This window comes from Rhipicephalus microplus, chromosome 9, assembly GCF_043290135.1.
Source record: "Rhipicephalus microplus isolate Deutch F79 chromosome 9, USDA_Rmic, whole genome shotgun sequence".
NCBI lineage: Eukaryota > Metazoa > Arthropoda > Arachnida > Ixodida > Ixodidae > Rhipicephalus > Rhipicephalus microplus.
Window position 1 is genome coordinate 98,414,050 of NC_134708.1, and position 16,162 is coordinate 98,430,211.

General features: G+C 46.5%; 1 protein-coding gene and 1 pseudogene across 4 annotated transcripts in view; one reads left to right on the forward strand and one right to left on the reverse strand.

The window, feature by feature from the left end:
- LOC119163138 (BSD domain-containing protein 1) overlaps positions 1-16,162 on the forward strand; it is a 40,492-nt gene that overhangs the window by 17,042 nt on the left and 7,288 nt on the right. For 3 of the 4 annotated variants that reach the window (XM_037415081.2, XM_037415083.2, XM_075874142.1), the window contains 3 exons: positions 4,783-4,972; positions 6,480-6,733; positions 13,117-13,405. In XM_037415081.2, the coding sequence (XP_037270978.2) occupies positions 4,783-4,972; positions 6,480-6,733; positions 13,117-13,405 (733 nt within the window). The remainder of the gene's footprint in view (positions 1-4,782; positions 4,973-6,479; positions 6,734-13,116; positions 13,406-16,162) is intronic. The other variant, XM_037415082.2, reaches the window with a different exon arrangement.
- On the reverse strand, positions 754-2,605 carry LOC142772047 (uncharacterized; annotated as a pseudogene).

The following is a 16,162-nucleotide window of genomic DNA, read 5'->3' on the forward strand; positions in this document are numbered from 1 at the left end:
AGCAAAGTGCCTATGCATTGTGTGCTGCAAGCTGGCACTAAAATACAAAACTGAGCTTCAACGTTTCAAGCTCTGATATTGTGTAATATTTTCAACGCTGCGGCCAAAATCGATAGTTCTTTGTAAGAAGGAATATGAGCTATACCTCTGCACTTTGAGATGTAGCACTCAGAGTTCAAAAGTAGTTAAGGAATAAGTGATTGTCCCACGTTTGCAATGTCTGTTTGCTAATAAGTACAGACTTCAAGAACAATTACTTGCCTTAAATACTTTTCGCTTCTAAATATACTCAGAGAACGGGAGGGAAAGGAAAGGCAGCGATGTTAAGGGGGGAGGCTACCTACGAAGGGCAACTTTTTTGTTTGTTGAGATATCTTAATGAAATTTTCAGGGTACACTAATAGCAAAGCCATTTGAATAACCACAAAGTTTCATGCAGTTATGTTCACTGGTTCCCAAGTTACAGCCATTTATCCGGGTAGTCCACATGGGTCCCTTAGTCAGGGTCTGGAGAATTTGAAAAATGTGCTAGCACTGTGAAATTCACTATGATGATTCCTGGGTAGGTGCTTTAGGGCAAGACAGAGCCCTTTTTTTAAATTTCCTTGCCAAAAAATGTTAGCAGAGCACTGAATTTAGTGTTCACAATTTGGCTCTCATCAATGAAGTTTTAGTTAATTATTACAAATTACAGACACAATAAATTGAAAAAGCGGGCTTGTCTTGCCCTGGGCAATTTATTAAGGTGCATAATAAAAAAAACCTGATAGAAATCAGACCAGCAGTTCCAGAGAGATCACCTGACTAAGCAGCCTCACTGGCCAAAAAAGTCATTCTGAGAAAATTGACTTCGAAAGTTTCAAACATTTATTATGGTCTAGAATGACCCTGCAGAGTAGCTAGATGTGTCCTTAGGCTCTCTTTTTCTTTGCCGCTTTTCCTGCTTCTCATTCATCCGTTTCTGAGCCTTTCTCAGACGCAGAGAGTCTTTCTCCGCAGCTCGTTGAATGGTTAGGTGGCCAGGTGTGAGTCCCACTGATGACGACAACTCTTGGGTGGCCCTGTAGCAGCCGGCATTATACCGCAAAACTGCGTCATGCAGTGCTGTCTCGACAGCAATCAATGATGCATGTTGCTCCTTGGGCATCAAGGACCATAGGACAGAATGGAATGACTCCGATGCATTTTGCGTCTTTGCTCCCAGGCAGCGTTGCAGTAGAGAAGCCTGCGAAAGGCGCTGGTAGACTGGCAGCAGCGCTTCTGCAACGTAGCCCGGAAGATTGTATTTGTGCTTTGGAGGTGGCACGCCATTCCCCTTGCAGGCATTATGACGGCACCACGAGTCTGCACCTTCCGGGCACAAGTCATGGTGAGGATCCTCGTCAGTTGAGGTGACGTGATAATATGACGCCATCACTGCACGCTGCATTGCAGCCACATTGTTTGAATTGTTCCGCAGTGCCCAGCCATAATAGTCTGTGAGTTTATCAATAAGGGCTTTTGTCAATCTGCCCTTCCCTCCCAGAGCCTGTTCGCTTTTCTGCACAAGATTACGTAGGGCTGTGCCCATCCTCTTCCGGACATGGTTCAAGCATTCTTCTTTCACAATAGGGACTAGCCCATAAACATTGTCTTGTTGAAGGGCAGAGAATGTGGCACTGTCCCCATCGATACAATGGTTGTATACCGGAGGTTATGCTTGGACAGTGAACGTGAGAACAGAGTTACAGCTGCTTCAACCTCCATCCTCCCAGACTTGGCATCAGTGTTTTTTGGCACACATGGTGCTTCAACCAGCTTGCATAGCCCTCGTCTTCAGGCTTCGGTCCTACCTGGCAGCCGAGACACAGATTCGATAAAACTACAGCATCCAAGATGAGGCCTGTGTGATACTCGATGATTGCACCAACTCCAATGTGAGATGTATGTCCGCGCTTGTGCCACGTGCCATCATAGTTCACTGTAATGTCCTTGCAGAAAAATGGGTCCATCTCCTTGTACACCTTTTTCACAGCAGAAGCCGATTCTTCATAGAATTTATCCAGGGTCTGTTGCTGTGGTTCTCTGAATTGCTTCAGGTGCCTCTGGAAAGTTCTGTGGTGCAGGCCACGGTGGGAAACATTCATAGTTGGCCAAAAGTCGTTGAGGGCTGTCTGTCCCTTCCCTATTTGTTTCATGGCCGTAATGGCTCTTATATTCACGTCGAAGGCCCTTGACTCGTTCTGACGAGCAGAGCTCCACGAACTTGAAACTATTCCACAATGTGGACATACCAGCTCAAGCTTCGTGGCAAGTCCAAGCTGGGTGCCTCCTTGAACTTTCATCCCGGTCGCGAGGCAGCGCGGGCACGGGGTCTTGGACAGCATGTCGCTAAGGGCATCCCCTTGCACGAGGAAATATCTCTCGCCTTCGGTCGTAGCGGTGGCAGCTTCGGGTTCAGGCATCATCGCTTGAAACTTCCTCTCGGTCGCTGGCATAGCGCCAAGCTTTCGTTGCACAGCAGCACGTTCTCTCTCCGCCGTCGCCAACTCCTCGCACGTCCGAAAACGTGTTTAGAAGTGCACAGTCGACGACGCGGTCTCACTGTTCGGGGCCGGAATCAATGCGGTTGGCGAGCGCGACACACCAGGCGCACTTGAGCACGAAACACCAGCCTCACTCGTCACGATGGATCCTTGTGCCGATGGTGTAGAAGTCTCGTCGCTAGAAGCGTCGACGCAATCGTCTTGAAAAGATGAAGCGGAAGCATCGGTGCAACTGTCGCCGCGCGTGGGCGTGCAGGTGAGCTTCGCCATGCGTACGAGCTTCAGCTGACGCTTTCTTGAACCGAACGCGTGCAGAGTCTTGAACTTCGAAATGCCCATCGTGACCGTCAGCGCAACAATCCGCGTCCCGTGAACACGGCGGAAGACCGTCTCGTGAGGACGGTAGTGATCGTCTTGTAAAGACGGTAGAAGATCGTCTCATGAAGACGGTGAAAGATAGAGGAGCACGTGTGACGACCGATCCGAATGATGGCAAACGGGGCACACAAAGAACGCCGGCATTGCAAGCGCCGGTGCAGACGACGAGCCGGCGCATGCCGGAGAAGCAGCTACGTCATTGCGCGCAGCAGCCAATAGGAGCCGCGAGTTCCCCCATTCCCTCGAGAGGCGCGCGCTTTGTCCAATCGCGGCTTCGCATCCAGGCAGCGGGACATTCGAAAGCTTCCGCGAGCCCCCCAATCGTGAGCGACTCCCGCCTCGGAGCGCCACCGCCACTGCCGCGGGTGGCGAAAAAAAAAAGCGCAAGAATTCACGAGCAAAACAACATCAAGATGGCGGCGATCGGCCGAGCGGTTGGGAAATGGCGAGCGCGCGAAGTTGGGGTATTTTTGGCGCTCGCTCGCCGCTTGCCGGCTGCCGCGGCATGTTATAAAATTTATTTGACGTACTTTCGCGATGAATTAGACATTGATATTTACAGTAGAGGCAGTTTATGAGTCATACTGCCCGAGTATGTGGTTTTCAAAAAATCGACTTTTTCGCGATTTTTCGGTTTTCAAAGGGCGCGTCCCCCCTTAACCAGTCTAGAGTGACTGATATGCTACCCTTCACAGGCGAAATGGGTGGGGGAGATCGAAAGATGGAGAGAAATGGAGATAGAAGAGCACGTGCACTCAAAGTCGCACATCACAGTAATCCTAATTTTATTAGTCTATAACCGCCAGTTCAAGTCCCTTGCCTTGAAGAAGCTGAGGACTGCGCTCGCCATGACCTCTCTGGATGACATTCCAGAATGGTGTCCACCCTCATTGGTCTGCAATCTACCCAAGGTAGCGCTGCTTCAAGTGATTTTCTCTGCACATTGTAACGAGGAAAGTTGCAGAAGATATGCTGTAATGGTCTCTTCACTACCACAGTTGTCACAGAAAGGGTTGGTGGCCATTTCGATACAAAATGAGAAAATAAGTGAGCTAGTAACGAGGATTCTTTACTGGCCATTTACTGTAGAAAGCATGAATGAGGTTACTAAGTTTGTCTCAAAAACTTCTCCAAAATCATCGTAATAATGGTAACATGATTGTGGCATGCCGGGAAGCTTGTGCTTGTGGTCTCCATTTGGCTGTCAATTGATGTGTTAGTTCTGACACTTGGCTGGAAGCCAACTATCGGACAGCTTCCATATTGGACAGCTAGCCTCTGGCCACTCGTGTGACAGCGAACATTCAAAAACTAAACAAAAGCTGAGTGCATGTGGGAGTTCACCCATCTTTGAGCAAACTGCGCACCAGACAAGACGCAAGGAAAGAACCAAATGAGACAGACGAGTGCACACTCGCAACTGAGTCGTTCAAAGCGTTCAAAGCAAAAGGCAATGTGTCGCAGTCACAGTTTATCAGCGTGATATAAAAATGCACACACACACACAATAAATGAAAAACATACAAAAAACAGTCGCATGTGTAAGGCCACATAAGTCAACAGTATCATGTGGACCGCAGCTACAGTATGCACACTCCTTATCTGACAGACTTGTGGAAGGTTCAGTGACACACCCTTCTGCCTTTATCCTGATTTGCAAAGCCTGTATTATTCTTCGGCCTGCACCGGATTTACAGAAAGTGGGATTTAGTACCTGCTCTCTTTGGGCAGTTTGCTATCCTTACCAACTCGCTCAGCTTTCAAGGCTTGTTACAGATAATTTTCGCATGTTGTTTCAATGAGAGACCTGCTCTTGCATTGTTCATGTTCTGCAGGCTTTTGTCCCCGATTGTACCACGCTTTCCTCTCTCCCTTTCAGGATGAAATAGCGGATATTCTGCTCAACTATAGTGAAGTGCAGCGGCTATACGATGAGCTGGTGCCGGGGGCGGTGCCGCACGAGGAGTTCTGGCAGCGCTACTTCTTCCGTGCTTTCCAGCTGTGGCAGGCCGAAGAAGAGCTTCTCAACAGCGTCCAGGAATCCAGTGAGCGCCTCTCCATCAGTGGTGGTCAGTGTTGTCTTTAACTGGGTCCCAAACCACTTTTCCAAGTACCGTTTTTACTCGCATAATGAACGTACTTTGAACGTACTTTTTTTTTTTTCTGTGCAAATCAGAACAAAGTTGAGGGTGCATTTACTATGCCCGGCAAATCTTGTGAAAATTTTTTTGGTATGAGCAAAAAAGTGTAATGCAAAAAAAAAAAAAGGAAAAGTTAACTCGCTTAGCCTTTTGTAATTGACATATTTTACACTGTTTGGAAACGGCTTTTGTGTTGCACATCTCTCATCTTCAGTTGTGGAAGGTGCTATCTTCTGCAAACTGCCCCTGCACCACCCATGCACTTCATAAAAGCATTTCGCAGCTTTCTTTTCTTGTAATTGTTTAGCCACAACAATGGTATCTGTTGTAATTTCGAGGGGCGCCCATAAGCGTGAGCTGCAACGCTACAACGTACTTTGCGAACTTCGTGGCAACCTCGCACAATGACTGCGAGGCCACCACAGACATTGCAACAAGTAACCAAAATTGCTGCAAGCTACCACCGAAGCATCAAAACAAACCGTCTATAACAAGGTCAGTGACAAAATACGGCTACCGCCTCGCTGTCCACATCAGAAGTTACTGTAGAAAAGGTAGCTTATATCTCTCATTCCTTGAGTACACGCAGTTAAAAAGAATGAAGAACAAGTTGCAAGGGAAGCGAATATTGGGGGTGCTACCTTGTTGCAAAAATTTTCACTTTTTTTTTTTTTTTCTGGCCAACAAGCTATCTTTTTCGGGTTTTCCAGAACCCTGCAACGCGATGGCGACGAATGGCCTTTCGTGACAGGCGCGGCGACAGGAAATCCTACCGTCGTCGCTCGAAAATCGCATGTATGTGGTTGGGCCTTGAAGTTTCGTATTTGCAGAAAGCGGCGGTGGGTTGGCGCGGGCAGTTTCGGGACCTTCGCTCGCTGTGTGCTTGTCAGCTGCGATGTCTACACTTGCGCTGTTGGTGAACACTGCTGTGGTGCACAGATAATTACAAATTTTGGGGGCTTGCCGCGCACAATTAGAAAAGAGGGGGAGGGAAGATGGTGGGAGGGAGCGTGCCGAGGTGGCTGAGGGGCGTCGGCATTATAATGAAGAACGGAAGAGATCCAATGAGAAGGGACATGCCAGGTGTCGGTTACTTGAACTGCAGTGGATGAATATCGGGGGTGCGTTTATTACGCAGGATAAAAAAAGCAAATTTTGACGACTGAAGTTTTAGGGTGTGTTTATTGTGAGAGTGCATTCATTGCGCGAGTAAATTCGGTAATCGTTGACTGATGTCACTGTCTTGTTTTATTGACTCTCAAATCAATCGAAGCAAGCCGTACCATGCTCGTGTCCCATTCGCAGCACTTAGAGATATGATAGGCTTCATATTTAGGTGGGCTTTTCCGTCGCCCATGTTTTGTTGTTTCTTCTTGTCTTTTTCTCTGTGCACAAATTTGCATTTCCTGAGCTCACTTTGCATCGTGTTGTCCAGTGGATTCTGACCACCTGATGGAAACCTTAGTGGGGCCCGGCTGCCGGTTTCTGGGCTCTCGGCCCTTGGTGGTGCCCCCCAATACGCCCAACGCTCCATCGGCTGAGCAGAGTGGCTCCAACTCACCCCAGCCCGCAAAGGCAGTCTCTTCCCCCGCCGGAGACGCCGGATGCGACGTGCTGGGCACATTGACCCCGGAAGAGGGAGGGCAAGATCAGGACATCGAAAGGACGTTACCCAGCTGTTCCTTGAAGGTAATTGGCTAGGTTGCACGTGTGGTCAGATGTTCGTTGCTTTTCTTTTGATTAAATTAGGAAATAGAGAAGGTAGTGGCTTGCAGTAGGGTTGAAGAAGTTTGAGGAGCAGTAATGGGTGTAGCAATAAGTTGTGGGTGTAGGGGCAGGAGCGGCACACATCCGTCATGGGATTTACCCACAGAAAGTGGGTTAATCCCACTACAGTCTATGATGACTGCCCCGAACATAAAAGCCTCAAGGATGAACAGCGTTGCTGTTAAAGTAAGTGTAAGAAATAAAATGATTGATTGATTTATAACACCTAGAAACAATAACTGGTCAACCTTGCTGGGCATTGTATGCACACGGTCTCCGGAACTAATAGAGAAAACAATGGTGGAGAGGGAGACCACCACTAAAAAAAAAAAATGCTAGCTTCAAAGCCGGCCGAACAGTTGTTTTCTGAAACAGGGACAGAATGGGTCTCGAAACGTAAGTCCAGTTTTTACAGTCGAATCCTGCCATGACGAAGTCCGCTTCAATGAAATTTTTGCCACAACGAAGATTTTTAGAATCCCCGTCGAAGTCCCATATGGTATAATGCTTTGAAATTCCCTCCAGTATGAACTTCTTCACGGCAGCGATTACACTTCAACAAAGTTTTTGTGGAACAAGCACGGGCGAAATTTTTCGAAGTAGAGCTTATTTAAAAATCTTGAAAGTGTTTTTAATGCCTTACCAAACCACGGACCTTAAGGGGGGAGGTGGCATTGAAAAAAAACCTTTTTGCTTGTTGACCTGGAGCAATGAAATTCGGCATGCATTCTCATAAGTGTCTTGGGTAGCAAAATATGCAGTTTCATCATGATACCTTGAGTAGTTTTCAAGTTTCATCATGCTACGTGGTTTGACTTGTGCGGTCTGCTCGTGGAAAGCCTAGCGCTGTAACAAAACATGCCAGGAAGCTGCAGATGGTGTTGATCTGTACTCAAAAGAAGACTATTGGGTATGACAATCTCAGAATTTCTTTCATCACTTCTCTTATGTTTTATAGAGATCATCATGGCTCCCTACACGTTGTGAGAAGCAGTGTCATGTACAAGTCATCTTCCAGAAAAAAAACACTGAACCATAAACAAGAATTATAAGATTGTCAGACCCTCAAGAAATGTTTTGGGATTCAGAAAAAAAAAAACTGCATCAAAATCCGTCCAGTCATTCCCGTGCTACACTTTTCACGAGCAGTACACAATGTCCAAAAACACTTGCGAGAAAAAACCTGTCGAAGTTTTCAACTGGATTTTTTCGATGAACTTTCTTGTTTCTCATTGGATGTAGATGAAAATTGGCACAGACTCTAAGAATGACCACACAGTGCTTACATAAAAATTTTGAGGCGATACCACACATACTTTATGAGAGAAAAATTATTTCTTTATTGAACCTCATGGAGGGGCTCAGCGTCATATCAAAAAGACAGTATTTAAAAAACTGCATTTAAAGTTTCAACTTTTCTTGACGTCTCTAAAACACCTAAGAATTGTGATCTCAGGTTTGTCTTGTGATGTTCGACTTCTCAGGCATGTTATCCGCCCAGTGTGTTTTTTATTAACGTAATTAAGTACTTGATTACAAATAATCACTAAACATTCTTTTTATATACAGAGAGGTTTATTGCATTAAAAAAAATGGCTCACACCATGACAGCCTATGCCTTCTTTTCAAATAACAGTTATGGGCAGGAGACGGCCATATAAATATTCGTGCCACTGCCTCATTTAACATTTTTTGCCACTCTAGCCTTGAAACGCATCATTATACGGCCGGTTGCGGAAACGCTAATCTTCAAGGCTTTCATTGTATCAGAACATTCATAGACGCTCGTGGCGATACCAAGCACAGCTCCAGGCACGTCTAAATCGCATCACAAAAGCTTATTGAGAGCACTCCATACGATTGTGAAGTGCGTGGGCCACGTGGACAGTGCAGCAAACGCGTGATGCACTTGGCGGCGGCGTTTGGTGACGGTGTGTGTGTGAAATGTGTAGCTACGATGACAAAAAATCGCGCTTGGTATCGCTTGGTATCGCATTTTCGAGTCATGATGCGCGAAACTGCTAGCCACTGTTCCGAGCAATCCATGACAGTGAGGGGAGGGAGGGGGTGACGAGTTAGCTGTGTGGTCCGCTGCCAATGAATAAAATGCCCATGCGCAGTTCTGAGGAGCTAGCGAGTGATGTGCTTCATTGCTTGCGAAGAAGTACGTTGCCACAAATGCGCAAGCGTGTCGTTCCTGTCTGCAGTCTCGCTATCAGCGGAGTTAGGGCTAAAGACGACTCCGATGACGCGCTGCGCTCGCTCGTAGTAGCCTGATCACGTATCCGCTTGCGGCTCCTAACTGAATTGTAATTATATCATAAGTGATCGTCGAGCCGTGAACATGTCGCGAAGTAGCAATTTTCGAGAGCCATGTCCTCGCGACGCACAAGCGGCAGACGACGATCTCCCGGAGCCGGCATCGGGCCAATGGCGAGGCGAGCTATAGCAACATGGCAACCACAGCCAATCAGGGGCCTCGAAACGACCTTCAAACATTAGCTTTTTGTGCACTTGTTTTAAAGGGAGGAGCCAGCTGAGGGTGGAATTTAAACACAAAGAAATGCTTTTTCCGTTGAGCCCAAGCCGGCTCCTGGCCCGCCATCGCGAAGCCATAATTTTTTGAAAATTGCTGTTTTCTCGTGATTTCCAGAAAAAAAAGTTTCGCTACCTATGATGGTGAAATGAATTTTCCCAAGCACTTCTGCGCGGTTTACAGTGTAGATGTTTTGGAATCAGATAGACAGATAGAAAAAGGGTTCCAGAAACAGAAAATTTGATTTTCAAAAAATCAATTTTTGGGGCATTTTTCGTGATACCAACGCCATGTCTCTCCTCAATAACATAAAAATAAAAGCACATGAGAAGCTGCTCGGAGCAAACGTACCGCACGCGAAGTAGACTTGTGCAATGTAAATAAAACAACATGCCACGGTATATGATGATCAGTGATGGGGACGCAACATAGGAAAATAAAAGGAAACGTGTTGCATCGTGTCGCAGGTCTTTCGGTCATTGTTTCGCAAAGGTTTGTTGTCGCGAATCAGCCATGTCTCGGCAGGCAAAGAAGCACACAAGTTCTTGTCGCTCGAAGACAAGGCTTGCGTTATCGCCGAGCCTGACGCTGGGAGAAAGAAGTTTCGAATTGTTAAAGAGTTGGGGATTGTGGCGAGCTGTGTTTCAACTATATTTGAGAGCAAGGACGCCATAATCAAAGCTCTTTCTTCAAGAAGTTGACACAGTGAACGCGTGAAGCCTTAGACAAGGCTGTCTACACCTAGTTTATTGAGACGCAAGCCAAGAAAATTGCCCTTAGCGGCAATATTGTGTGACAGAAAGCGCTGAATTTTGCCTGCGTGCTCGGCATCAACGATATTAAAGCCAGTGCAGGTAGGCTGAACCGTTTCAAAGCCTGCCACTATATTATCGGCAAAGTTTTGTGCGGTGAAGCTGTTTCGGCGGATACAGATGGTGCAGCCGCGTGAATGTCGATCAGCCTTGGCAGCATCCTGACGGACTACGCACCGTCGAATATATAAAATGTCGACGACACAGGCCTCTTTTACGAGATGCTTCCTAACAAGACTTTGGATTTCAATGGGCAACGCTGTCACGGAGGTAAGCACAGCAAAAAAAAGGATAACCGTGCTTCTGTGCGCCTATATGGATGGCTCAGATAAGCTGCCTCTTTTGGTTATTGGGAAAAGCACGAAACTACGCTGTTTCAAGGGAAATCGGCGCCTTCCAGTGAGGTACGTGGCCAACAGCCAGGCGTGGATGACCCGTGAAAATTTCGGCGACTGGGCCAGAGAATTCAACCGGGACATGTGCAGGCAAAGCTGAAAGGTGTGTCTGCTTTTAGACAATTGTTCCCCGCATGCCATTGAGGACGTGGAGCTCAAAAATGTGCATCTTGAGTTCCTGCCCCCGAACTGCACGTCCATTGTTCACCCGCCTGACCAAAGAGTCATCCAAAGTGTGAAGAGCTATTACCTCAAGCGTCTAATTCAGAGGCTGATTTTGAACACTCGGCTTGAGTGCGAGACGAACGATTGCTGCTTCGTGATGCAAGACGGGGAGCGCTATAATTGCGAACCGCTTTCGCCATGCTGGGTTCACTGTGGAAAGGGCCGAGACTTAGGGTTCTGCGATTGAAGCTTGCGATGAGGACGAATTGCCTGTCGAAGAAATCGCAGTCGCATGGGCAGACCTGCAAGAAAGTGATGTGCCTGCCGATGTGGATCTTAACGAGTTCCTCCAAGCCGACTCGGACTTGGTGGTGTGCGAGGAAATCACTGAGGAAGATATCATAAAGTGGGTTCAGGAAGAGAGTGCTTTGTCAGACGAAGATAAGATAACCACGCAATGCGATTCCATGATACCATCGACTTCGTTGATGCTCGATACATTCGACATCATCAGGCGTTGCATCGGGGCACAGGACGATGACGAAGCAATGGCTCTGTTGGGGGCGTGCGAAATTCGTGTAGTGCCGTCGCTTGGCAAGAAGCGAAAACAGGCAAAGTTGACCAAGCTTTGGAATTAAAGCTTGTTTTTGAGTAAGCGAGTCGAGTGTCGCGTAGGTATTTTACCATATCGCAACAACGAATTTCTGCATCAACAAAATTTTTCGTCCGCCCCCATCAATTTCCTTGTAGTGGGATTCGACTGTACTATTAAATAAAGAGTAGACATGACTCTAGAGTCTTTTCATTCGTGTAATTTTATTCCCCAACCTTGACCGATCGCTTGTCAAATATGTTTGCCTTTATAGGCAATGAAGTTCGGCGGCAGACATTGGAAAAACCGTGCTATCCACACTGCAGTTAGATGCAGTAGCTACTTTGTTGCTAAAAAGGCATGGAAACACAAGCCACACCAAGTGGCCATGTTTGACTTGGACCAGATGTTTGAAATCGTGTAGTCGTAGCTCGACATAAAGAATACGGATGTAACGAATTTACAGTTGCAGTCGCCAACCAATTTTTCGGACCTGGCGGGTACTGCGAAATATTTTGAAAAATCGAACAATTAAAAAAAATGGTCACGTCATCAAAATGAAGTTTATTTGGATTAGAAAAGCCAAAAAAAAAATCCCCAATAATGCCATGCTTCTTGCTGTTTTAGGGGACGGGTAATTTTGGTTCTGTTTGGGCTACGGTAACATTGTTGGCAAGAGCGTTGGCAATTGCTACTGCCGACCGTTGCGGGCGGCAGAGTTGGTGGCCCCGTGGAACCGAGCAAAGCAACTTGATGCCGGTCGCAAAAAGATGTGTGCAACATCTCACCTGTTCAGTGGGATTTAACAACAGGGTCTGGGCTGAGCTTCTTTTACCTGCACCAACACCGCACAGTACGTGAGCCTCCAGCATTTCGCCACCATCAAAATGCTACCATCACGGCCTTTGTTGAACTTGCGTGTTCCATGTCGGAAGCCAAGCGCCGTGACCACAGAGTGATACTGAGCAATCCCGAACAGCAGTGAGCATGTGATGCGCACGACGGCTCAAATACACTTGGCACACCGCTAACATGGCCGCATCCGCAATGACCATAAAATCAAATGCCCAGAAAATAAAAACAACCTACCGGCATATTAAGGATGATGATAAGGCTGATTGAAAAAAAGTTTTGCTAGCCAAGGAAGATCAAACATGGCCTCAAAAACTGGAAGATTGTGCGCGCTTCCATTCTAGGAGGCCACACAACTAACCACCGCAAGTGAAACTCGACCAAGCCAGCAAAAAATCCGACATGGCGACTTTCAGAATTGAGCGGCACAGCTCAAAACAAACGATTTAGTCTGGAAAATTGAACATAGGAACATAAATTCGTGCGAAAAATCAGTCGCGAAAATGCATTAGTGCAATGGGAACCTTAACGGTGAATTTGTGAAGTCCGACATATCGAACAAGTCCGAATTTTCAAATCCCGAAGAATACATTGGCGATTATATAGTGAAGTAATTAGCAACCGCGTTCCCATTCTTGCAGTGCTGCAAATATAAGTTTACAACGAATTGCTGAATACAATGGAGCCATTGTCGTGCCTTGTGCGACTTTGTTATTGCGAGGTGTTCTGTATTATGCTTTGATGCACACTAGCTGAAGTGCATCATAGACCCTTCAGTGTGTGTTTGCGCAGACCAGTAAGTTCGCAGAAGTGATTGCATCTTTCACATAGGTGACCACATGTTTCACGGCATTGTTCACGTTACCATGATACTCCGACCGGTATGCTTTTCGTTGCTGCAAAGAAAACGGGCACCGTAAAATTGGTTGTCAGTGTCTTTATTTGCCCTTCAGCAAGCGCTCGAAGCCGGCGTGCTGGACCCTCATCCCATTTCGGCTGCTGAGGTGCTGGCAGCCAGGCTTTCGTTGCAAGTCGAGGCAACGACTGAGGCGGATGACGCATCTGAGCAAGAGACGGGTGCAGTAGCGGACGCCAGTGAGTCGGCAGTTGGTGCCGAAAAACAAGTTGCCCAGAGGGTTCCAACAACAGCAGAAGCTACAAAACGAGATGCAACATCCGCTGCACCAACCGATGCGAGTGCAAGGGCTCCTGGTCCTGGTTCAGAGTCATCGAGTGGGAAAGGTAAGGAGGGCCTTTGCGCCTATACTAATACGTACCATATTTTCTAACGTGTGACACGCATAAAATATAGAGAAAATTCGTGGCTAAGTTGAGATGTAGAATTATAGGTGAATTATGGTGTTAAGTTTGCTTCACTGCACTGTTTTATGGAAACACAAGGGAGGCAGCTTTGCAACAATACATGAGGTTTCATGTTTTTATATATACCTTTCTGTGCCTTGTGTGTGGGGTCGTTGGTATATGCAGTGGTAGGTTATGTGTAAGAAAATCATTTAGGTGTCTTATTTCACACGTGACACACACGTACTCGCGCAGTGCTCTAGGCCTGACTCGCACATGGCTGATGCACTCTACTTAAGCATAGTGAGAAAGTGTGCATTTGTTGTTTCTTTAATAATGTCATGGTCTCTATAAGTGCCAAAAGGTTGCATGTTAAATACATGCAAATACACTGATTCTCTTTTGCTGATGTACAGGCGCTGAGATTCCCAATAGATTCCCAATGCAGTTAATATAACTTCAGAGCTATCTAAAGATATGGCTGTGGTGATCTGAACCTTTGTGAGCAGTAAAGAAAAAAAGTTGCCTTTTTGTGTTTAGTATGCAGGTTTTCTAGTGGTTTCAGAGTCCATAGTGTATTAAGAAAACAGACAGTGTTATGTAAAACTTCCAGAAACCAAAATTGTCAAGCGTGCTGTCAATTTCGTTGCAGTGGGATATGATTGTATTTAAGTACTCCCACACCACCAGTTATCTAACTAGCGTCAGTTGCGTCTTTACATTAAAATGTGCATGGATAGCGTGTCGTACGATATGCCCATACAGTCGAACTCCGCTACAACGAATGCCGCTTCAACGAAATTCCCGCTACAACGAAAAAGTCATGATTCCTTGTCAGCAGCTCATAGAAGTCAATGCACAAATATTGTCGCCACAACAAACACTTTTTCTTCAGTCATCCCGCTTCAACGAAATTTTACGATGCAATTAATTCCAGGCTCAGACACTTATTTTTATGCAGTAAATCCAATCTTTAACATTTCGATGCATTTTCAAAGCCTGAAAATGTGTCAACGAAGTCTAAAACACGCGTTGGCACCACCGAAAATTGCCGCTACACCTTTGCTGTTCAGCAAGCATGGACGCCGCCATTGCTCGATAGCGACGACAATGAGACTGCCCTGCTTTTGCCACTGGCTTGCTTTGAGCCACAGGCGATACGAAGCTGAAGCTCAGTCGCTCAATTTATGGTTTCCGCCACGCAGCTGCTGGGTGCAACTGCAGAACGATGCCTTTTTTCAATTCCTATGCTTATCATTATGTTCACACTTTGCCAGTGCGTTAACTAATCACAGCGTCGGTTTGTCCGCATTATCAACAAAATCAGCTAACCACGTGTGATGGATAATAAGAATGGCATAGAATAATGCAAAAGTCGCCGCTCCACGATACCCTGCCTCCATTTTGGCGTTATCGCATACTTTTGACGGCGGACAGCTGCCGGTGTTAACGTGTTAATGCAACTGTTTGGTTCGCTAACGAAGGCAATTCTAGGCATTGTTTCAGTGTGCTTTTCACCGTAGCGTTGCTATGAATTGGTGATAATCACATCGCGACGTTGCTGGGAAACAATAGGAAGCAGCAGACATTTTTTGAATTTTGAGAATAAACGTTCCTTTGTTTTGCTAGCTCAGATCAGCTATATATTTTTCGATTTCACTACAACAAAATTTTCGCTTCATTGAAATTGTTTCCGTGCTCTATCAGTTTCATTTAGCTGGGTTCGACTGTATACCTGAACATATCCTTGGCACCTGCAAAACAAGTGTAATGGTATAATGGAGCACATAATATTGTCACCTGTCAAATAGCACGCAACAGCATTTTCGGTTGCTCTGTAGTTGGCATTTGAGAAATTTTCAGCTTTATTTCTTGTAATAGTACACAGTACTAGGCTGGGGTGTCAGCCATCTTCTTTATTTCTAACCTCTCCTTCCTCCTCGTCTCCCCCCAACCCTGCCTCACGTCCACGTACACTCCCCCTCTTTGAAGACTCATCCCTCCTGGGGTGATACTTGAAAACGTTTCCAATGGTCGCAAACTCCAGCACACCATCATTGTTGGTGTAACCGACCCTTTTGAGAATTCCATGTTGCACTGCAATCTGCACCACGCGATAAGGTCCCATGTACACCTGCTTTGTGCCGGGAAGGCCTTTTCTGACAAGCACCAGATCGTTCAGTTGTATCTGAGGTATCCACGTGTTGTGGCGACAGTCAAAGTTCCTCTTCATACTTTCCCGGTATCGCTGGTAGGCTTCCGAAGGTTTTCGTTTTTCGCACAATTGCAGGCGGTCTGCAATGCAAAGTTCTTGATCAGCAGGAAGCACTGGTACCTTTCCGAAAGCTGCAAAATATGGACTACAGCCGATGCTCGCAGTGTGCGACCGATTGTGATGAGCGACAGCTGCCTCCAAGCAGCACTTCCATCCACCCTGAAAACCGGGATACATTGAGATGAACTGCTTCAAATCCCGAATGATTCTTTCAGCCATGCCATTTCCTGCAGGATGGTACGGAGCGCAGCGTCGCAATACAACTCCTCGTTCCTTCGCCCAATCTTGCAAACGCTGACCGAGAAACGCTGGCCCGTTGTCTGATATCACTATCTTCGTATTCTTGAACATCTCCCGACTCAAAAGAGCGATCACACTATTTGCGTCTTCCCTTCCCGGCCGTGCAGCCACTATTCTTGTGC